The sequence below is a fragment of the Plectropomus leopardus genome, chromosome 19 (assembly GCF_008729295.1).
Source record: "Plectropomus leopardus isolate mb chromosome 19, YSFRI_Pleo_2.0, whole genome shotgun sequence".
In the NCBI taxonomy this organism is placed as follows: domain Eukaryota; kingdom Metazoa; phylum Chordata; class Actinopteri; order Perciformes; family Serranidae; genus Plectropomus; species Plectropomus leopardus.
This window is the reverse complement of record NC_056481.1, coordinates 9,995,173-10,019,500: the sequence shown is the minus strand read 5'-3', so window position 1 is coordinate 10,019,500 and position 24,328 is coordinate 9,995,173. Positions and strand designations below refer to the sequence as shown.

At 37.5% G+C, this 24,328-nt stretch overlaps 1 protein-coding gene across 1 annotated transcript; it reads right to left on the bottom strand.

Annotated features, from left to right (window-relative positions):
• Positions 1-610: 610 nt before the first annotated feature.
• On the bottom strand, positions 611-24,328 carry si:zfos-911d5.4. Its single transcript, XM_042507995.1, has 7 exons — positions 24,216-24,328; positions 23,532-23,662; positions 21,770-21,870; positions 19,624-19,772; positions 17,451-17,679; positions 16,619-16,839; positions 611-2,833 (listed from the first exon to the last, which is right to left on the bottom strand). The coding sequence occupies exons 2-7, from the start codon at positions 23,648-23,650 to the stop codon at positions 2,666-2,668; spliced, it is 987 nt and encodes a 328-aa protein (XP_042363929.1). The 5' UTR covers positions 23,651-23,662; positions 24,216-24,328; the 3' UTR covers positions 611-2,665.

The window sequence follows — 24,328 nt, the reverse complement described above, 5'->3', positions numbered from 1 at the left end:
GCGTACGCATATTTCTGCCTCTGTGCATACACAGTGTTAGTTGTTAATCTACAGTTTCATGCGTTTAGCCCCTGGTCTGACTGCCGGGTCAAGACTTTTAGTTCTCCCTGAACGTTCTGGCTCAACAAGTCTTTCTATATGTCAAAACATGTAACCCACAGATGGTCAGTGATGCTATCTGTAGATTATATGACGCACATCTTCACTGCAAAGGAAAACATATTTACAGCTGATTCTATTGTGCTATAGATTCACCTAAACTCGATATCCGGGAGGATTTCCATTTTAACAGAACCCTCATTGATTCAGTTTCCAGAGGAATTGCAGCCTGGGATCAGTTTACCTTGTTACCTTGTCACACTATGTTCTGGTCTGATCCCCATGTCCATTTCCGCTCAGCCTCCCCTCCCTCTCGCCACCATGCTGCCCAACAGTGCTCTGCTTTGTCCCCGTGGCCAGTCATCCATTTCTAATATCCAGTCTTATACCGCGCTGGAGACGTGCTGCATGCTTTCAAAGAGCAGAGCGAGCTGTCGATGGATGCCCTCCATCTCCCAAATGAAGCATTGAAGAAACCTTGTGACCCAGTATTGACAAGTGAATCAGAAGCTTTAAATCATCAAATCTTTTTATTACGACACCAGATGGTACAAATACATTTAAACATAAAAACACTTGAGGAAACCATAACTAAAAAACACACACCAATGAATAAAACAACCATGCTTACATAAACGAGTGAGGTTAACAGTCATGTTTGAGTTGGCTTGATGCTGAAAGTGCTAGAAGTTTAAAAAAAAAAAGGAACAAAACATCCACATTAACCGGCATGCACCCCCATTTAGAATGACATAGTCATGTATTTAAATCTTTCGCATCTCATATCTCTAATATTGTCAATATTGTTTGTTAAGTGCTGTGAATAAATCAGTTCCTGAGGACACTCTTCAGTTTATAAAGGAGCTGTATGCAACATTTAGAGCATATATCAGTATGGGGCAGCACACAGTTCTCAAAAATTTCACACATCCAGACGACAAAAAGGCTAAGTGCTAGACAAAAGATAATAAAAGAGAAGACAAAATACAGTTCATGCTCCCATGAATACTTAATATAATTACCACCAAGGTGGCGTTTTGAGCTACATGCTCTTCTTTAGACCAATTTATGATAAACAACATGTAGCTCAAAACGTCAATTCGGTTATTTTATTAAATATTCATGGGAGCATAATCTATTGTGCAGACTTTGTTTTTTTCTTCTGCACAGTTCTCAACATGGAGGTGCCTGAGCTAGCAGCTAGCAGCTGAAGGTGCTAATTAAATAAACAGCGCTAACAGCTGTAACATTTCTGATAGGGCTAACACTGTTCACCTGGGAGAAAACTAGTGGGTGATCGCTACGCCCCTGCAACGGCGCACTTTCAACATCATTGAATCATCATCGTGATTGGGCTTCCAGAGAAACAGAGCTTCCAAGCGAATAGATGTTTGTATCTGCGATACCGGGCTGTTGTAGACGTGGGCTTTCAGTCCAATGGCACAGATATCGAACAAATTGGGCTTTCTGAATTTCTGGCTGTTGAAACAATGGGCAGTTCCCATCTCTACAAAGCAAATAGTTGTCTGCTGCTACATTAAGGCTCTGAATGTCATATACAGCTCCTATAAGTTTAAATATGCAAAAACAATAAATCCTTCCTAAATTCAAGCAATGTAAGATCCAAAAAAGAGCCAGAGTCTAAAAAATGTGTGCGTACAAATGCAAACAACACAGCGCTGTTTGTACAATCTGTCCCTCAGGTAAAACAGTAAACAGACGTTTGAAAACGTGAGGAGCTTGAGTAGAGTGTAATGATGTTTCAGGTAGAGAGATGCCATGCAAAGAGATACCATCAACACAGAGAGCTCCTTCTATTGCATTAGCTAAAGGCACTGATATCTTGATGGAAATAACTTCATTTTGGCCACTACCAGGCACAGTAAATACAATTGCTAGCTGTTAGCGCAGCTGTGTGAGCCCGGTTACTGATGGAAAGTGACTCAGACACAGTTATGAATGGTGCTGGTGGCTGCGCCTGTGTGCTCTTGAATATGTTATCATCTCCTCCGCGTGGTGGAGCATATTAATAAAGCACCTTACAGTTACACCGTCTAAACAGACCGTAAATCACTGCCCATTAAACCCGTGCAGGCAGTAATGCGCTCGGCCCTCTTCGTACTAGAGTCCACCAGTTTTTAACCGCCACAATTAACACATTAAACACTTCAATCCTGAACTGATGTGACACAATCAGCCAGTGTAATGATTAATTAATGGCTTGTGTAAAGTGTGGGCCAGCCCTAGAAATTCAAAACAAGAGAAAGTTAATCAGGCTAATTGTCTGAAACCATCTTCATTAACATAATATTGCTGCTGAGGATCAGAGAATCAGGGAAATTGGCAAATGGGCCTTTTTCATTTCTTTCTTTTGCCTTTTTTTTAACGATAAATGCTCATTTAAAGACATTCAGTACTCGTGTTTTAGTACATTAACAAAATACAAACACTGCATAGTAAAAGGCACTCTGTAAAAATGTGATTAGGTTCGAGGTTTTTTTTGCATCTGCATACTTGTATTTAAGAATGCATCCTCTCCTCATGTTGTGATGGCTATCTTCTTCAGTCAGTTGCTGAGTGTGATGCTCTGAATGGTGTTTGCTGGGATTTTGGCATCTGCTTCCTCCCCGCTGATCCTGAAGATCACGGAGGTGTTAGAGGGGATGGTGGTGGTGGCGTTTAGGGATTTACCCAGCCAGCCCTGAGATCCACGCTTGTACATTTTAACTGTTACCTGCAGAGTTGAACAGAGCAGAAAATACAGATTATTAAGGTTATAAAGTGAGAGTTTGTTTGGAAACATCTGGTCTTCAAGTGGCTGTAAAAAAGGCACTGTTGTTGGATATTTGGGGATTGTGCTGAGGTCATGACCATGACTGAGACCTCCTGACCTCTGCCTAGAGCTAAGTAGACGCTCATGACTTTCACATTTGACCTCTACGTGTACAAGCTGTTGCTTAGTATGTGGGTTTGTAGACAGACAAAGCAGTATCAATGCTCTAAAAAGTAAAATAAATACATAAAAGAACATAGATAAATATAGTAATAAAAAAAGTAATTATAATAAAAGTAATTATAAAAATACCTTTATTTATAAAGCACTTTTCAAAACATGTTACAAAGTGCTTTACATACATTGAAAAGGCAGTAAACACAAATATTATAAATACAACAGATGACAATAAAATACTAATAATGGGCAAAATAAAAATGTCTGTCCAACCTGAGGTCCATTTTGACCCAAAAAGCACAAGTAGATTTAATAATTTGCAGGTAAAAGATGGAATCAAATCCACAACTAAGCAGAATTAAATTTGGTCGAAACATTTTTAAAACATGTTGGCTACATGTTGTTGAAATGACTAAATTTAAGTTTGAAGCAGGTTACTTTTCATTTAAATGTAGTCCATTAAATTAAATAGAAATAAAAGTTAACATGGACCATATTTACACTCGATGTTTAGTTACGTTTCAGTGATCCAAGCACAAGAAGACAGCCGAGACACATTGTTGCTCATACCTGTGTTTATAATGCATCTCCCACTGACTCAGTTTGTTCAGATTTATTACCTATGTCAGTTACGCTAGAAGGTCAAAACAGAAGATTAATTCACATTAACAATTTTGTCGGTACAGCTGGAAACGTTGCTGATAAATCCAACGTTGTCTCGTAACACTTTGTCCAACTCATTGTAAAATGGGCACGTTATAGAGTGCTGGCGTCACCATGTCCTGCATTGGTGACTGCACCAGGACACAGTGGCTTTTACACCATATACATATCCACTGTAGACACTGCATTGACTGTTTCTGCCTCATGCAACGATACAACACGTACTATATGTAGATCCTAGACTTAAAAAACCCCAAAAAACCTGACTCATTGAAATCAGTCAAGAAATGTCAATGTTATAGTGCTTCCTATAAAGTAAAAACACAGCAAGCAAATCTTGCCCTCTCCAATATAGCAGCGACGTTAAGGTATAATCCAGCAGCCAATGTGGCATCTCAGTTTCTGTGTCTGTGGTTTATGCTAAAAAAAATATACGATCCAGTTCATCCCACACCACCTTAACAAGCGGTTTAAGTGATTGGCTCACAATGCAAGGGTAAATAGGGTCATAGACATCTAAAAACACATTGACTTTTTAACTAAATTTAGTCTGTAATAACATAGATGCCTGATGTCAAAATATTTTTACTAGTAAACAACTAAATGCATTGCTGCTACTATGCTTTAGTGCTGCAACTAGCATGTTTTTTTTTACCGTTATGTTTGCGATTAGTGGATTAGTTATCCACCAACTGTCAAAAAATAGCAAAAACATTCTAGTTTCTAAGAGCCTAAAATGGCATGTTTTGTCAAACCAACAGTCCAAAATCCAAAAAATTATAAAGAAAATTGGCAGTTCAGCAGGAACATTGAGTTGCACAACTCCCAGAACAGTTGCAGACTGATTTTATTTTAACTGACTAATCATTTAATCAATACTTTTTTTTCCCAGATATACCAAGCTTATTTGGGGGTCCATTCCAATTTGAACATGACTGTACTTTTCTACTTGACCAAATGTATGTAATGATAAACAAGTCAGTCATCCTTTTACTGGAAGGCAATACTTAAAAGAAGATCCTCCGTAGCAACCAATTAGTCATCCACTGAAATGGCTTAAAAAAAAAACAAACAAAAAAAAAAAAACTCGAATTTTCCATAACCCCTTTAAAACACTGTGCAACTCTTTTGGCGCAGTGATCCAAACGGCAGTCTGAAACAGAATAAATATTAAATTAACCTTGTTCTCACTGTGAGCTTTTTTAATTCGCCTCCACATCTTGAATGGAGTCATACCTCTCTTGATTTTATGTAGGTTGTAGGGCATAATACGCTTTAACACTACATCAAAACTGCCTGTTATGTTTGAGCCTGACAATGGGAGCCTTAACTAGATTTAGACATGCAGGTAATTGAACCACATCCATTTCAAAAAGAATGCCTCGCTGCATCTCTTGTTTGGCTGCATTTACAGGGGATAACAGAATATTACAGTGCCTTTTCACAGTTCCATTTTCTTTCACTTTAGCATTAGGCAATTTTTCAATTATTATTTTTTTCCATGTTCTTTCATCCCCGGCTCTCCATAATGTCTGGGCCTTTTAGTTAATGGTAGCGACAGTCAGAGCCCAGTATATCGGCCCTTGTCCATTTTGCAGGTCATTGTGGAAGCCCAATAGGCCTTTTATTACGCCGACATCAAAAGGCAGATAAGCATTAGAGGTGGGGAGAATACCCTGCACTAGATATGTTCCCTCTTTCCTTTGTCTGCTATTGAAAGTGATCATTTTAATAGTGAAGAGGTTGGTGAGCTTTGGGGCTGATGGGAAGTGCGACACCCCTGACAGCCTACGAATATGAGCAAGTCGATAACACAACACGAGCGCACAGCACACCCTCAACACCTGCACACTCTTGCTGCTAACCTAATTATCTGCAACAAAGGCCCCCGCGATTTCAGACACACATCTTTCCGCCATTTACTTACTTATTACTGTGCATTAAAACAGGCAGAAAGCTAGAAAAAAAAACCTCAACAATTGTGTCTTATATTGCAGCCTTGGCCGAATGCCACATGGCTTGTATTACAATAGCATCAGACACTTCAGAGTGAGTGTCTATTAATTTGGGATGCATGAAAAAATAGCTTCATGACAGCTGGTGGCAGAGAGGCGCATAAACCAACACAAAGACATCAGAGAGGAATTATTTTAACCAATCATAGTCAAACCTAATAGTTGGTAATCAGCAATTAACTAATTTAATGCAACTAAAGTTGAGTACTTCTGTTTTTGTGGCGCTGCAGCAGACACAATACTGACTCTGCATCATTTTTAAACTCACACAGAAATAGGAATGCTATTAACTTCATATAGAAAGAGCAACACCAGAGGCTATGAAGCATACTGTCTGTGGGAAAGCATCCATTACCGCCCCACAAATGTTATTTTAATTTAAGAAACAAATGTTCTGAAATCTGCATCTAAATCCAGATCTGCACTGAAATATGCACAATAATAGACAATAATGTTTTTTGGCTGATGACAGATCATGGTTTCTAAATAGAATATCTAAACTCTTAGGATATTAAATTTTTAAGGAAAAAAATGCAGAATTTATTTTATAGCCTTTGAAAAGTATCCCACTTCTGTCTAAAAGACACCGTAGAGTCAAATTTTGCTGGATTACTTTGAGTTGATGTGAGAACATGACATCTTTTTTTGCTGCAAATGCAAAATGCACTCAGCAGTTAATGGGTTAGAGTTTGCACAAATGTGTAAATAACATCTCGTCATAACAGCGTACAACAATATGGAATCCAATTACAGGTAAATGGTTTGGATTCTAAAGAAATGCTTTTCCAGAGTGACCACATTTACATACACAAAATATTCTGTTTATTTTGGTCTACATGCAGCAGTGGATATTCCAATTTACATGTCCTGACATGTTCATGTCAAAATATGGAAACGCGTGTCACCTGTTGCTTGCACCATTTTGCTTCTTTGCACTAATACAGGATTTTTTCAAATTTTCCTCCATTGACAAGATTGGTCGATGGTGCAACACAACCTTCCTATTTTATTCGGTGGCATTTCATAAAGTTTAAAAGTAGGTGTGTTCTTCCTTTTACCCAGAAATATGGCTTTTTGTTTTGGATATTAATCTCTAACACAGCCTTGCAAACTATTGGTGTACAACACCTCCATGACACACACAGAGCCAACTGGGTAAGAGGCCGTTTGTCGCAAACTACGGTAAAAACCCCAATTAATACTCATATTCTAAATGCACTGCGTACATGTCAAAAGAATGCTCCTAATATCTAAACAATACCGGGATGTCCCACATCTTGACCAGAAAATGCCACATTTGGAATAAAGCGTAATATCCAAACAAAAGTGCTGTTTACAAGACCCGTATCAAATTCAGAATATTGTCACTGTCAGAATAATAGCTCTGGAAGTATTTCAGAAAATGAATTTTTTATGAGTCACAAATTGAGCAATGCATCTTTTCAAGATAAAGGCAATAGCTTAAAAGTTTGAGGAAGAGTGAAAAATGCTTAATGCTACAGACAAAATTGAACAGGCTAAAAGAGAAGTCGTACCAAGCAGAAAAGCTACAGAGAAATACTGTATGATTTGAAATCTGAAGAAACAAGAAAGCTTTGATTAACAACTACATTGACTATATTCTGCTACATACAGTAAGAAAGTATGCAGCTATATTCTGCTACATACAGTAAGAAAGTATGCAGCTGTTTTTTGGCATAAACTCAAAGAGGGGAGTTCTGCGCAGTCTAGACAACCTGCCTGCCAGGTGTCGTTCAGCAGAGGTGGTGTGTCAGGTACAGGAACTGTCACTGCTTGTTCAGCCACTTGAGGCAAGTGTCTGAGGAATAAAGACGATACTGTATCTAAACTACAGTAGAAGTGTGGAGGGGCTGCTGACATTAAAATATTATTCAAAGTGAAACCTGCATCTTTCACTTAAAGTGGCATATTAAAGCTGCACAGCCTTCAGATAGCCAATAGATCAATAAAAGTTACTAAAATGATGTCTCAATTGACTGAATTCACAAGAATCATGACTATTTCAAGCACAGAAAGGCCTGCATGTGTGTGTAAAACTTAATGACGAGGACAGGACCCTTGGGGCTAAGGTTGGGTGTCACACAAAGGGCTGAGAGCTCACCTAACGGTGTCTACCCCTGATCCGCCTCTCACTTTCAGTGTCGGGGGAGCTGTGTGAATGACATCACTCCTCACATTTCAGAGACAAACTCTCGTCTTCTTATTTACCGTCTGCTAATAGTCATAAATCCTGCCTCTGGTGCGCTGTTCACCTTTTACCCTCTTAAGTTCAAGACGACAGCTCGTTCTTACATACAGCTGATAGCAGTCTACTGGTTTCCTTGTCTTCTACCTGTAGAGATGTTAATGGCAAAGATTCTCAGCGACGATTTAGTTACTTATTTAATTTGAAAAATAAAAGCAATAAACTCGCATCATGGACTTTGCATTCTGACAGATCATCTAATTGGTTAATATAAATGCAATTATTTGAGATTTAAGGTCTGACAGGTCTGACAAAAAGGTGAATAATGTGAGGAACTGTGTAATTGGGTACGGACGTGTCACCACCTGCATGTATTGCCATTCACAAAGTTCAGATTCTTCCTCCGATAAAGTCAAAGAATCCCAGTGGGGTATCAGTCAGTGGGGGCTGTTACCTGGAGCCATGGGTGCAGTGTTTCAGGTGAACTCTGAGTGAGCGTAACGCCACACCAGCTTCAGACGACGGGCTCTTTGTTCCACGCCGTGTCTCACCAGACACAGATGGGGAGGAACACTGAGACACACACCTCTGGCGGCACCAAACATCCTTGTCGACGGGCCAAATGCGATGGAATCAAACCAAAAGTGGTTTGTTGTCATTTCGGATAGATTTAACCAGGCAATTAGGTAAACGCTGTGTGGTTTGGCTCACGGGGTGAATAAATTAACAACCTGCTGAGAGCGGTGTGAATCAGCAGATTATCAGCAATTCCACGAAGTTGGATTTTTCAAGATTGCAGTGCAGTTCAACATATGATGTTTTTCTTTTTTGATACGATATTATCAAATTGACCATAGACCATAGATGTGTATAATCTTTAAATAAATATGCAAAAGTGTCAGACAACAACAATTTAAGGAGGCAGCAGAATTATGTTTGTATGATTATTCTTAAATAATGGGCATCAATGCCAAGAATAAATCTTTGCACCCTGACAGAAATGTTGGATGAGTCACTTTATCTGTAAAAAAAAAATGCTAAAATAACTGATTAATTGTCAAATATTTCAACATATAGAAAAATAAAGACCACTGATATCACAGTTTTGTATTACTGACCCCATATCATATATAGTTAACTTATTTAGTTATTTTTGCACATTTGGCCTTCTTCATCTGCGCTGTGGCCATGTCAGTATCCAGCTGAAATTACAGTAATGTACCATAAAACTACTTCAGATTTGTTTTGCCAATGGAACCTTTTGAGCAGCTTTTCAGCAAACCCAGTCTGTCTCTATCGCTCTCAAAAATCACTTTATTACTTCTTAGGTAACTTCTTATCCTCTATTTCATATGATAGTGTGACGTGCATAGACTTCGGTGTGAGAGTGTGTAACAAGTGTCTCCTTACAGTCGATGCTTAAGTTGGAAGCTGTACCAAGTTAAGTGCACTGGTGGATGTAGAGCTGAGAATAACGTGCACACCACGAGCCCCGTATTAGTAATGTAATTTGAATTTTTAAATTATTTTTCTTGCTATTTTCTTTCTTTCTTGCTATTTATTTTTATTGTTCTCTTTTAATCATTTCTTGCATTTTTAAGTGTAATTTTATTAATTGTTTTTTTGTTAATGAAGATTTCTTTCATTTATTTGATAAGTTAAGAGTAATTGTTTATGACATCAATTCTATTTGATAACTACACACTGGACTCTCGCTCCAAACTGCACCCGTGATTTAGTGATTTTTTTTTATTAACTTAAATACCAATAAAAAACATCTTGAGCAAATAACAGAATAACTGATTAGTGACGAATCACAATCTTTAAATTGCTTCAAGACCAACAGGTGTTAAAATTAAATGAATATGAGAATTGCAAGAAATCCTCACACGAGAATACAGAACGAGAAAATGTTTAGCATTTTTTCTTTTATAAAAGACAACTTAGCAATTGGTAATAAAAATTGATGCTGAATAATTTTCTGTTGACCTGACTAATCATTTCAGCGCTAGAGGGGAGCAAATGAATCCTCAGAATGGTCTCAGTCTAATCATTCTCATTTGAAAAATCACTACAATACTTCCTGCATGAAATACTCAAACATAGTAATTAAACTCCAGACATAGACCGTCCATTAAGATGCCTAAACTTTGATTTGGTGACATCCCCGTCTACGTCAGTAACTACATTTGTCTAAAGTCATGAACGCAAAAGATAGCCGGTTAAGTTCTGAATAGCTCCGTCTCTGCTTCCACCCAACCTGCCTCGGCTAACAGGAAGCCATTAGATTCTCTGCAATAACCATTTACATCCATTCACCCAGCTCTGACTTTATTTCCATCCACATAAGTGCATTTTCTGCGAGAGGTTAAAATATGAATCCTCCTCCTTTTTCTGCTCAATGGGTCTGGTCGTCTGGCCGACTTGAGAGGGCACAATCTATGACTGATTTAATTTGCTCTTTACGAACATCTCTAACAGCATTACCCCCAGAGCATACACTGACTGCCCCCATCTGACTCCATTAACTCCCAAATCAGGTTTAAAGACCATATTGATGCTGTCCGTTATTAAGGGTGATTATCAAAACAACAGACAATGGGCCAAAGTGTCTGTTAACTAGTTTATCCATAATTTCACATAACTGTAACAGATGGCAGGGCTGTCAATTACATACGGTATCTGCTGCACACAGCAGCCACACACTGTCTGGATATTCAGCGTATTAGCCTTCACATTAAAAGAACGATAGTCTGCTCACAGGTGGCCACAGGAAATGGGCCAAGCTCACAAAAAACCCTAAACATCAAACATAGACATGCATCCATTTAAGAAAACAGTTTGCAATTACCAGCTGATGTTTTTAAGCTTTCACTGAGGGTTTTTCTGAATTAAAAAAAAAAAGAAAGTCAAAGATAAAAAATCCTAATGTTGCTGTTCAGTCCACTTCACCACCTTTATTCTCCTCAATTAACGAGAATGGCTTTTGAAGCTGTAATTAAGTGTCTCTGCTCCACTCGGCCTCTTCATTATTCATGAATCCATATTGATCATATCTTACAACCCATACCGTGGGGATCACTGTAATATCCTGAATCCCCAAAACAAGTAGCTGAGCTTCCCGTGTTAAAAATAACATCTTGGCCAGTGACCAAGGAAAAATTCCTGTTAGATACTAAAACCAGCATTTGATGCCAATTTAATGACGTCAGGATATTAATAACAGGAAATGTAATAAGCTTATAGGGTTTTATTAAATATACCACTTCAGAGGCCTGGGCAATAATAAAATATTATTATTCATTGAGCCTCAGTGAGGCTGTATTAATGCGACATGATCATTATGGCTGCAAATGATGATTATTTTATTACTGATTGATATGCACATTATTTTCTTAATGAATCATTTTGGAGCTAAAACTTGGGAAAATATTCAAAAATGTTGATCACAGTTTCCCAGAGCCTGCAGTGATACCATCTAATCACTTATTGTATCCAACTAATGGACGAAAACTTAACGATATTCAGCTTACTATCAGATATGGCAAAAAAAGATCTACTTTAATAAAAGTTTAACATTTTTGCATTAGATTATTTCTGATCTTCATTTACATAATGATATCAAAAATATCAGGAATGCACTGACTGTGAAATTTTAGGTCGATACTGATGTTTTCTTATTGTTGTGGTTTATTTTGTTTTTGTTATTTCTTCCCCGTTTTGAGCCAGGGAAACAAGAAAATCCCCATTATAAAAAATAAATAAAAATAATGGTCATTCAGTCCATTACACTGCCTTTGAGTGAGCACAAATATAACCATAAAAAATTATAAAAAGCAACCTTTAACATAACCTTTTTTAAGCTAAAAAAAATTTAAAATGGTTTAAAAGCCTTATTACTATTTATATCATTATCTTTTTTTATATTGCTGTGAAAACATCAACAAATTTCTCAACAAAAACTAAATTTTACAAGATCACATTTGAACATACCATGATAGCATGACATTTGACCTTCACCCAATACTTATTTTCCCGAATAGTGCTAAAATGCATCATAACGTAACTCAACACAATCTCCGTTAGCTGTTAGTTCCGACCATCGGCTGCTAACGTTAACTCGCTCTCCTCCTGCCAATTTCAACACAGATTTTTGTTTTCACAATGTAGCTTTATTGGGGGAAAAACTAGGCTGTGTCTCAAGGATTTGTGTTGGTCCCAAACACGTTTCCTGTTGTTGCTGTTAGTTTCGCAACAGAACACACAACAGAAAAACTGCTATCGCTGAATGTCATCTTATTTGCTAATAGGCAGTCAACAATGTTAATATCAGCCGATACCAATGTTTGGCCAATAAATCATTGCATCCCTAAAAAATTGATAAATAATTCAATAAATAACTACATAAATTAATATATATATATACATCTATATATATATATATGCAGTTTTATATATATATATATATATATATATATATATATATATATATATATATATATATATATATAATATATATATATATATATATGCAGTATACAGATAACAGTATAAACTTATATTTATGTATATCACATTACAGATAGCATTAGCGACTGTGCATAACACAGCTCATTTTACATTCAAAGAAATTATTTTGTAATGAATATTAATGGCTTGGCTTTATTTTAAAAATGTATTCAAATTTACTGAAACTCAATCTCCACCTGTGTTAAGTAGGAATGTGTAAAACATGAACCCTACTGGTTGATGTTTAACTAAATTAACAAAAGAGCGCTTGAAGAGCCCTCAAACATGACTGGTATTACATGCTGGGTGATGAATTTGGAGGAAACACATTGAGTCATCTTCAAACTGACAGATGCAGAATCTCTCCACAGGACTCTTCACAGTGGCTTAGTGCTCGAGTGAAAAAATAGATTTTTTACCAAGTTTAATCACACGCTATTACAAGGCAGCTTTTATCATTGCCTTCCACTGTGTAAGTGCTGGTGTCTTCACTAGTTCATTACAGACACTTGTGATTCTGCAGCACCCTTCTCATGCGTAATTGCATGGTTAGCTTTCCTCTGCAGCTTCCTACACACACTCTGGCGCAAATTATTTCCAATTCCAGTTTTCTTTCGAGAGCGATGCTGCAATTACAGAAATTTGAACATCCTAGTAATTCACCCACAATTTTCAGTTTTGTTGAAAATGCAACTAAGAGATCTTTCTTTCTGGGAATTATTTTCTTTAGTTCAGAAATCTTTCCTTGCACTTAGTTTAGCTGGCGAACCCGATGTACGCTGAACTCTACGGACACATAATCTGATAAATTGCACTTTGGGTGGAAAAACTTTTAAATATCCTTTTCCTGGTTTACTTTTGATAACTGAAAAATATACACGTGTTTCTGAAAGCATCCACTAACAAGTAAACAGGCTCTCAGGGAAACTAAAGGTCCTGCTATGCTCATATAGAATTGTTTAGCAAATTTCATACATCATACAAAGGATTCTGCCATATATGTCAATGTTTATTATAAAAGATTTATAATTACTAATAATGGGTAGTACTGCCTACATTTTCTTTCAATGGCTAAATACATTTTTGTGCACATAAAAAGAAACCAAAAAGCCACAGCGGCTGCCAATATTATCTATTTAGACAGCAGAATTTTCAGGCTTTGTAAATGGCCAGCTCCTAGCCTTTTGTGTGCTTCCATTCATTATCACCACAAAGCGGTTGATGTCTCCCCTCTCTGCCTTTTCTGTGCTAAGCACCGGGCGCACCAGACTGTCCATTACAGGCCCTGTGACGCCCGCAGCCTGGGAGATGGCCAAACAGAGAGGAATGTCAGCGAGTGTGGAGTTAAATTAACAAGCTGTGTGGAATCTGTAGCCTCTTGGAAAGACACAATGTATCTACGGTTACCGAAGTCTGATTATTTGTTAGCCTAGATGCTGTCAGTGAATCTGCAGCCTTTCGCCTTGTGGCTTTTCTTCTATTAATCATCTGACTGGGTGGAGTAGTCAAGTTACAGTCGTAGGAACTCAATTGTTGTTTGTCAGCTATGCAATTAGTCGACACGCCATGCTGACCGTGATTAAGGAGACGTTTTTGTTTTTTTTCCTTTTCTGCTCCTTCTGAATAAACTGGGTAATATAAACTGGCACATAGACCTCATGAAACAGTCAAATTTCAGCATAAGAGACGACATGAAGATGAACAACATAAGTAACCTGCACTTTAAATTATGACATGAATAGATCTTTAGCTCTTTCTCTCTCCCTAACACACACACACACACACACACACACACACACACACACACACACACACACACACACACACACACACACACACACACTAACCATCATTACCATTACCCCTCAATCCATACAAATTGAATGAAGCCAGAACCGTAGTCTAAGAATATAGACCATAATTAATAAATTACAGCCACTCCACTCAATCATTCTCCACTTGGGGACATGTAGACATCCCATTCTCTGCAGAGTAATTGACTGAGAGCCCACAGAAAACACACCTAGTGGCTTTGTGGATACATCTGCTGCCACCTCTTACAGCCAAACAGATGCCTGAGTGAAACTGTGGGTCATATCGCAGATCTTTTACCCCGTGTGTTTACAAGTAACAAATCAAAAGCATGCATTATTTCTGGGCTCTGAAAATACGCCTAGGGGAGCTATCAGGTTTCTCCGCCACCCCCCGAGCTTCCCCTCTCAGCTGCTGCACACGAGCAAAGATCTTTTTTTTTTTTCCCCCTGAAGACACAGTCACGGAGGATCAAATGTTTTACTCAAGTTTTTAGCAAAAATTCAATTGCAAAATATTTTTTCTGATGGTTATCACAGATAAATACTTTGAATGTGATAATGGGAAACAAATATATCCCTGTCTATTGTATTTGAACTTACTAAGTAGGGTAGAGAAAATCTTAACAAGTCACATATCTTTGTGAAATATCCTGAGAGAGTTCGCCTCACAATGCCTCCATTTACAAATATTTCTTTGAAAATAATATATTTTGTTGTCCCTGTGTGAGTGTGTGTCCCCTTGGGCTAGAAAGGGGCCTGCTGAAGACTGTCTAATGATTGTGGGGTCATGTATCAAATACACAGCAGCTGGAGGCAAGAGGGGAGAGTACATACAGTCTGGATGTTTGGGGTGGTGTGAGGGGGGGGTGAAGTAAAGCCTGAGTGCAGTCTGTAAGGAAAGCCCAAGCTGAGTGTTTTTGGGAGCTGAGGGTGGGGTGTGAAATCTGTAATGGATGCTGAGCAGGGGTCGTACGCACTGGACCATAACAGCTCTGACCTTTGTGTATCTAACAATTACTTCATTCAAAGGACTTCTTTAACAAGCTGTGCTGAATACCAAGCAAAATAAATTCAATATTTGTGAATGATTTCATGTTAAAAATCGCACCAAAAACAAGTGTGTGTAAATATTCTAATTACTCAGACAGCCTTTTCATTCAATGCCACATTAACAATTACAATTTCCTTTCAAACAGCCTGAAAAGACATCATCTTAACAATTAGCCAATTATCACCTTGCAGTAACATAAACAATATTATCAACCAATCTGAGAATGTGAATAAGCTCCAATGGTGCAAATGTCTCGATTCAAGTGTTTTTTTTTATTTCCTTTGGTGGAAGTAATCTCTGGGCTTGCCTCAGCCAAATCTGAAGAAATTTTCTAAATCTGTCAAATGGTTTCTGAGATATAGCTGTTTTCTTTTCATACTACAGTACATATCATCTTTGGAGTCATGGGACTGCTGTTTTTCCAAATATTTCTATGCATTTTAAGAAAAAAATGTGACTCAGTGTGTCCAAAGTATCTCAAAAACAACTAAGAGCGCAATCTAGTATTTAGTATCTATGACCACATAATAAGTTGAACAAAGATATGCAGAGTAAAAAAATTAAATCAATAGAGAAACCGTAATTTTCCTCTTTTTGATTAAAAAGTGTGATAAAAGTGTAATTGTTCATTTGATCTAAAAAAAAGTTTGTTTTTTTTTTCCAAAGTTGTGCTGTTAGAGACTTGCCATAAGTAAAACTATACCAGATTTCAAGACTTTAGAGCAACAGATCAAATGTTGTGGCATTTTTCCTGATCGTACTAAATGTAGTCTTTTTGGCACAAATGGGGGAAAAAAACAGTTTAAAAAGCCTTCAGCTTTTTCTAGATTGTGAAACAAAGATTATTTCTAAAAATGACTGTTATGAGTCCAACTGCTTTGCTTTCAAATAATTAAAACATATAATTAGGTTTGATGATAATAAATCTTCTCTCTGTGGGTCAGTAAAAGACTTTTAAATGTGAGATTCTCTATAGTTGAATGTCTCTGACCAAGATTGCATTGTAATCATTTAGCCTAGTGTTTATACAGTAATGTCCAACCAAGTTATAATTAAAAAGCCCCTAATTGTTCTCAAATAACTGTAAAATTGCTGTGATGTTTTGCAATCTTGAGCCTCAATCAAACCTTTGTTTTTCCAGCTCCCTGACCAAGAGGGGAATACTTGAAAACTGACAGTCTACTGTCTAAAGTGCTACTGCCACCTGCTGGTCTGGTTGTTATTTGGAGCTGTTGAAATGGCATTCAGCTCTCATTTACAGACCGTACCTCTGGTCCTGATGGCTTATCAGAGCCGGCGCAGTGGACTCACCTGAGGCGTGTGTCCGAGCAGGGCCCACAGCGAATCAGCTGACAGGGTCCTGACTCTGGAAAACTCGAGCGTGTCGGTCTCCTGTCTGTTGAGAGCGATGTACTGGCAGCCTCGGTAGTCTCCTTTCAGCTGCTCGCCACAGTGCAGACGCACCAGATCCCACGTCCCCACCCGCCTCAGGACCTCCCGCACTGACTCCATCTGCTTGTATGACAGATGACCTGCAGGACGAAAAAAAAGGCAAAAGTCAAGTTATCGAATCCTAAAAGTCTCACCTTAAAATGAGAGAAAAATGAGATTAAAGTTAAGATTATAGTTATTATTTTAGAGTATTTTCCCTGCATTTCATGTCGTTTTTGCTGAGTCATCAGGAGAGAGATGACAGGAAGTGAGGGGAGAGAAAGATGGTTGGACATGCAACAAGGGTCCCCTTTAAAACTTTAATTCAGGACATTAACATTTATGGTCAGCGTCTTCTTTCCAAAACTTAATGGCTGTTTTAAAAGACAGAATAAGGCATACAAAAGCATTGCAATCCAGAAAAACAACATTATCTGAATATTCTTGACACAAGTGTTTTTAATTTTGAAAATGTGATGAAATAACAAGAACCAAGTGTTATTTTTTTTCATGCTTGTGCAGCAGTTTGTTTCATTCTATTTTTGTATCAAGCTGATTTGGACACAGGATGAAACAATCGATCCACTAAAACAAATTTATTCACATTTTAGACCTCAATAATAGACAAAACTAACACGATAAAATAAAGATTTGTGCATCCAATCAAAAATCAAATATTGATTTATAGTATATTATTTGAGGACCTACTTACCAGAGAGCCAAGACGGAGTCAGTGCATCTGATATCCAGGCCATGTAGCCCTCCCTGAAAGACCTGAGGAAGTCGTCTATCTGGCTGTGGGAGACCAGCTCCCTCCTCTTCCTCAGCTCCTCATCCAGCTCACAGTCTGGAGAGAGGAAGACAACCCTGGGGAAGAAGAGGCTTTGGCGCACAGACACTCCACTCCTCTTCAAATGGCCACATAAGTTAGCCGTCTTGGTCTAAAGGGGACGAAGAAAATGTTGGATTAGAAGAAAACAGTGAAAATGGCCGTAGCTAGAGCCAGGTACCAATCAATACTTTTTTGGTACTGAGTAAAATATGCCTGTAGCATCAAGACATAGCAGTACTGACAGCTGGTATTGAATGTCGGGTTATAGTTGTAGTCTGTTTTATTATTTTTATTTTTTTTTTACTTTTTCTTTGATCAGGCAACCTCTACTTTATATTTTCTGTTGATTATGGACTACTTTTGAAGGCAAAGTTATTTTTTCCTCATACTGTCTGAACACCTGTAATCACCCTCTGTCTCAAACGCTACATTTTAGTGCCCCTCCTGAAAAAGCCCAGTCTGCTCTGCCTTGTTATCATTAACAACCAAAATTACATGTTTCTCTGATGTTAGCATGTAGCTTTGTGTATGTTAGCAGTGTAACTGCAGCCAGGCATAACTCTCATGGAGAGTAGCGGCACTTTCTACAGTTAAAAATGAACAATAAAAATGTCTAAATGCAACAGGACATGTTCCCGCAGGAATATGATCCAAATTTAGGGAGAAATAACAACATAGCTGACAAATTTAACATGTATTCAGGAAGTTAGCATGTAGCTATATGTACTTTAATGATGCACTTGCAATCGTAAATTATTATTGGAAAAGAGCGGTACTTTCTACTGTAAATAAAAAAAAAATCACAAATAAGAGCTTCGAAACACAACTAGACATGTTCCAATCTGATCCCAGATTAGAAAGAAAGTAACAACAACGGCAACAAAGTTTTTGTTTCCCTGATGTTATAATGTAGCTTCATTTAGAGCTGTAGGCTGACAGGAGCAGATGACCATAAAATGAAATCTGGCACATTATGATGTCATACTTAAGCCAGAGTAGAAAAAAACGTTGAAAGCGGAGTATTCAGAGCAGTCTGATGACTGAGGTTTTTGCTCACAGAGATTACTTTTACATACGTTTACCTCATTATTTGAAACTATGGGCATGTCTCATATGAACATCCTTCATCGTAACACTACATACAAGACACAAAATATGGAAAAGCATAATAGGTACCCTTTAACATTTGTGAAATTCTGATTCTTTTGTTAAATTAAAAGCTGATATTTAAGAAAAAAAAACCTTGGGTTTCTTTAAAGTAAAGTGTAGACAAAAAGTATTGTACAGAGCAAAAAGTGATGACTTGCAATAGCTCGGTTTGTCCAATCAACAGAAGTACTCAGCTATCAGAACTTTTGTTCTTTCATTTTGTGCTGATATGAGTTAATCAGCTGATCATTTCAGCAATAAGAGTTTTTTAATCACAAAATTTGTAAGCATGCGCTAACATTTACACAGGATGCCACTGTGTTAAACAGTTATATAATGACTGAAAAGACACATCGAGGCAGATGTCCACTTTTCATTTTCTAAAAAGGACCCACTTAAAGGAATTATACAACTTTAAATTGGCACAGACGGCTGGGCTGTATCTGCTTTGTGTAGGTTAATGAAGTTAATTCGTCCAATTTAAGCAGAACTATTTAAATAATGCAGTGTGTGTTTGCCATCATCGGACTCTTCTATCAAGCTCCCTGCCCAAATTGGGCATCTATAGAGATGGAAATGAATGACTCCAAACAGACCCGGGCACAGAAGGTGACAGCTGTGTTTAGGCACCTGCCTGCGTTCACCCTCCCTCCCCTGAACATAATTATGGCCTTTCAAATGAAGAGCGACCACTTGGGAAGTTTAGGAAGCCCCGCTGTAGTGTTTGAAATTTCCATATAAATTGTTATGGTGACTCAGAATCTCTTAACCCGGCTGGAGTTCGGATGAAAACAATGTGCTGGACAATTGATTGGACCTTGGACACGAGTGTGCCAGACAGTTTGACATTTAGGTTTTTATGATGGCATTTCAACGTTCCAGCTGAATGTGTCTTTTTTTTTACCATGATAGCTTTGAGGGGATCTTCAATCTGCTCAATGCAGGTATTGGTAAAGTTTTGGTCCTCTTCTTTCACTTGCACGTGCCAGTTCTGGTTTTGAGCGGACACTGTGCCTCTCCAGGGTTTAACATCGATGCAGAAGATCCCCTGGCCTTTAGTAAAAAGAAAAAACATTTATGAGGATTTACAGACTCAGAACTCTAGTTTAATACCTAATATACTAAAGGCCTCAAGGCAAAATAGATAAATTCCTCTGTGACAGTATATATCATTTTATTAGAGTTATTCTGATATTAGTATCAAAAGTGCCTCTGATTCTGCCTAAATTGTTGCATCTGGTATTTGCAAGTCTATGCACTGATCTGATACAACATAATTACATTACATACAACATAATACAACATGGACAAAATGGCAGTTTTCCCGGAAATAAAATATTCTTTGTTGCTCTAAAACAGTAACCACCGTGCACCATGCAGCCACTGGAAACTACTGTTTTAGAGCAACAAAGAAGGATCGACTTCTGGTAAACAGTGTCACGTCTGTCATAGAAAAATGTCTGCAATTTGTCAATATTTTACACTGGATAAAAGAAAGCATTCATTCACTGTATGATTTTATGTATGTTTCACAAAGGGTTTAACCTGAGCTGTGCCATACAACAATGATGCAATCATTTCACAGCCATACAGGATAAGTAGCACACAGCTGTTAATTTATTTTTATTGCAGTAGTATTGGATCGGTACTCAATACGGCAGATACTCAAGTTTAGAATGAAAAACTGGTATCTGAACATGAACTTTAGTATCACAGTTGAAATATATATTGAGATATACAATATTATTTCTGTTAATAAATTAGTGAAATGATTTCTACCTATATAAATGACTGGATGGGAATTAGCATTGGACAGCATTAACTGACTCAAATATCCTCCTGAGCCCCAGCAATTCATTTTTGTCCTCAGCGGGGGGTTTTATTTTTAAACATCTTACATGCAGCCTATTTGAGACTTAATGCACTGTGAAAAGCACATCCTGGGCTTTTTTAGTGATGTAGCAAACATGAGAGTGTGAGCAGAAGAAAACATCTTATGTGGCGGAATTGTAAAAACACGTTTTATGGCAGTAAAGGCAATAAGTGTACAAATTTGTAAATATGTATTGTTTTTGTTGTTCATGAGGATGTTTTTTTATTCATGAGAGTCTAAATTATATGTCAAGATTTTGGAAGTCTAAGTTAATTTAAAGCCTTTCGAAATACAAATTTGAATCCATGTCTTCTGTGGGGGACCGTGGGACTTGTGTTTTCTTATTTTCAACTGTTATCAGGAAATGGAAAAAAAAAAAGCCCCAGAGCCGGGCAGTAGAGCAGGATGTTTAATGTTCAGAGGAGGACATATCAGATGAGGAGAGGCCCGAAGAAAAAGTTGTTGACACTCAGCACCCATTTGAGATTAGAGCTGACACACAAACTAGAGTTCTGCAGTTTCCCTTACTTAATTAAGATTTCTCAGAGGATAAACAGAGATGATATGCTCAAACACACACACATATTATGTATAATGGGTCAAAATCATGCATTACATCTTTAATATTACATGTATTAAAAGTGAATTTAACTATATAACATTAGTGTACTGCACTGTAATGTACGTTTTGTGGAAATGATTGACCGGATGTCCACTATAAGGGACATGTTATGAAACAAATAAATATTACTTTTGAAAATACATACCTATTACTTAAATCATGTAAAAAAAAATTTGAAATAAATTGGAAAAAAAACTTTTTTGGGACATTTTCAAAGAAATCTGTAATGTAATGTAATGAAGACATTTGCACATGTGACTGTAGGAAATAATAAATATAAGGTTGGTTGAATTTCATTTCACTGCATCAGATTGAGTGTGCTGGTGTTGTGGATTCTGGCTCACTGTCTTAACAGTCTTGTGGGTTAACTGTCTTAACCCATCGTAAGTGTTTTTAGTGACACCTGTGCGTTTCCTTCTACTACTCGGTCTGAATGTGTGTTTTTTGAAAAAGGATGTTAGAAGGTTTCATTGCTCACTCAAATGTAACTTAGCCTTGAAGGAGTATTTAACACTAAGCTCTAAAATGAAATGCCATTTTGTTCTAGATACCAACCTGTGAGGATAACAATACTGATGTCGTCTTTGATGGTTTTAAACTGGTCGGGGATACGCAGATTGCTGTAAACATCCTCTTTTCTCAGCCCGGTGAGTTTCCTACAGTAAAGAAAAGCATAGAAAAAGCAATATAATGTATTTTTAGTCACTATAGCCTCCTGTGTTTGTATCTGTTTCTACTGTGTTCTAATCTACACTGTTGTTTTAGTTGGGGGTCGGCCGTTTTTTTTATTTTTAGGGCCAATACAGATACTGATTATTAGTAGTTAATAAGTCTGATAACCGATATTTGAAACCAGTATGTGTTTACAAAACGAAAATCTTTCTGTCAGTATGTAGCATTTACAATATAATAAACTCCAACACAAAACTTAGTTTAAAAGCCTTTAGCAAATGTTTAATCAAAACTGAAACATTCAACATCATATACAGCAAGTTAAATTTTTTTAAACTTTTTTTCAAGTCAAGTGAAAAGTTAAATAAAAAAATTAATAAATAAAAAGAGTTTTCTGAGGTTTTACCAAGTAAAATTTCCTCCCATGCTGACACTGTCTTTGCACTTTTTAATTAATTAATTTTATTGTCGATCATTAAAATAAAATACATTTACAGATTATTGGCAAAATGCCAAATATCGGCCCCAATAATTGGCCAGGCCCCTCATTTTAATGTATTTATGTCATATGTCCCTGCAATGACAATACAATCTCTCCATGTGTTTACTGATTTTGTTAGACTGTTGGGGGCAGTGAAACAAGCCACAAACACAACAGTGACATATTGTGTCATTATGTTACACTTTTTACAGCAAACGTGATGGCATGTCCAGCAGACACAAACATCAATTTGGGGTCATGTTTCCATCCATCCCACCAATATAAGTCCAATGTTCTCTTTCCTTTTTGCTCTATTTTAGTCTCAACCAACTGCTGAAGGAAACATCTGGCTCTTGCCAAATGTTTCACTATATTGACCAACTAGTTACTAACTTTATCTGCTGTTTGGTGCTGGCCAGGTTACAGCAGGGTTATCCATTTATGGCCCTATTATAGGGAAAACTGTGAGGTTGTAAGAGCAGTGTCAGCGGTAGAATCAAACCAATGAGCTGAAAGAAGCCCAAATCCACCAGCGACTGTAGAGGTAAGGCAAAGAATTGGGTGATCATTTTCTGCTGGTTCATCAGTACCAGATTGGTATTTCAATGGCTCTAGGGTTGTTGATGAAACTAAAGATTTTATCTCTCCATTAGGACTCTCTCTCTTTCTCTGTCTTTCAAAGTCAGATCAAACTGTAAAACTAGGCAATACTGATCAAAAAGAAACCAAGATTCAGTTACAGTTTTTCTTGTTTCTCACCTAACATTTGTTCAGAAACGTGTTTGTGTATTGTTTGGCTATAATAAGAGAATTTGTGAACAAGAACTGGGTGCCATACTGTTTTCTGGTGTGTGTAAATAGAAGTCGAAGTTGGTCCAACAGACTAAGCAGAGCTGATCAAATATGAACCAAGATTCTGTTACTGCATTGCCTTATTCTAGCCTAAAATGTCATCATAAATATATTTTAACTTAGTGTTAGTATGAGATTGTTTGTTACCAGCCTACTTCCATGTTGTTTCAGGATGAGAAACTCACATTACATCATTCACCAGCACAAGCATTTAATGGTCTGGTCATCTTGCACTTGCTTGCACAACAAATAATTGTGCCTTTCTACTGCATATTGAGTCGTGTTTTATGAAATACTTAACTCAATACTTACCTGACATGTTGTATAAAGTCAGGTAGTGTTGGTGTCTGATGTGCGCTCTGGCCTTGGGCACTTTCTGAAGCTTTGGAGCTGAGATTAAACTGGGTAAACAGGCTTCCAAGCTGAGGCATTCTAGTTTTTATCTGAAAATAAAAAAACAAAATAGTAGCAACAAGCCGAGTGCCAATTAGTTCCATTATATTCAAGAAAAGGCCAACATCTCTACGGCCAATACCCCCAACATTTGGCAACTCGCATCAAAACAATTTTAGACTTACGAATAGCTCTACAGGTTGCCGAAAAAAAGTTAAGTCCCATAAAAGTATACTATATACAGTAAAAACAATACAGCAGAAGGACATACTTTGTCTAAATACATGCATAGTTTCATGTTTCCTTTGTTCCATACTGCAGTACTGTCAAAATGATGTCAACATGGCATTTAAATTACAGTGTTAAACATTGTTTTGGCAAAATCCAACAGGTTAAAGTAAACGATTTCAACGTAAAACTCTATCTCTATTGCTTAAACATTGTTGCTATGCTATGAAAGCATCCTGAAGACATGCTAACATGCGACATTCAGGTTTTACAGCTTTGTTGACTACACTAAACGCTTGAACTTGAGGACCCTGCAGAGAGAACAAAGAGCAACAGACACGACTGGCACGAGCTCCGAAGCAAAACAATACATACTGATGAAGTCTCGCGCTGTTTAAAGAGCCGTTCAAGAGGAAAAATGAGGGAATTCAACTCGACATTTTCCTGGCGTTAGTGTCGGTCTCTTTCCAAATGCTGAGCAATGTAAC

What these genes read in the sequence shown, in the direction of transcription:
- si:zfos-911d5.4 (XM_042507995.1), bottom strand. Translation starts at nt 23,650, where the DNA reads ATGCCTCAGCTTGGAAGCCTGTTTACCCAGTTTAATCTCAGCTCCAAA. An exon ending in CAGTATTGTTATCCTCACAG is followed by an intron (nt 19,773 to 21,769) that starts GTTGGTATCTAG and finishes TTTTTACTAAAG; the next exon opens with GCCAGGGGATCTTCTGCATC. An exon ending in GACTCCGTCTTGGCTCTCTG is followed by an intron (nt 16,840 to 17,450) that starts GTAAGTAGGTCC and finishes TTCGTCCTGCAG; the next exon opens with GTCATCTGTCATACAAGCAG.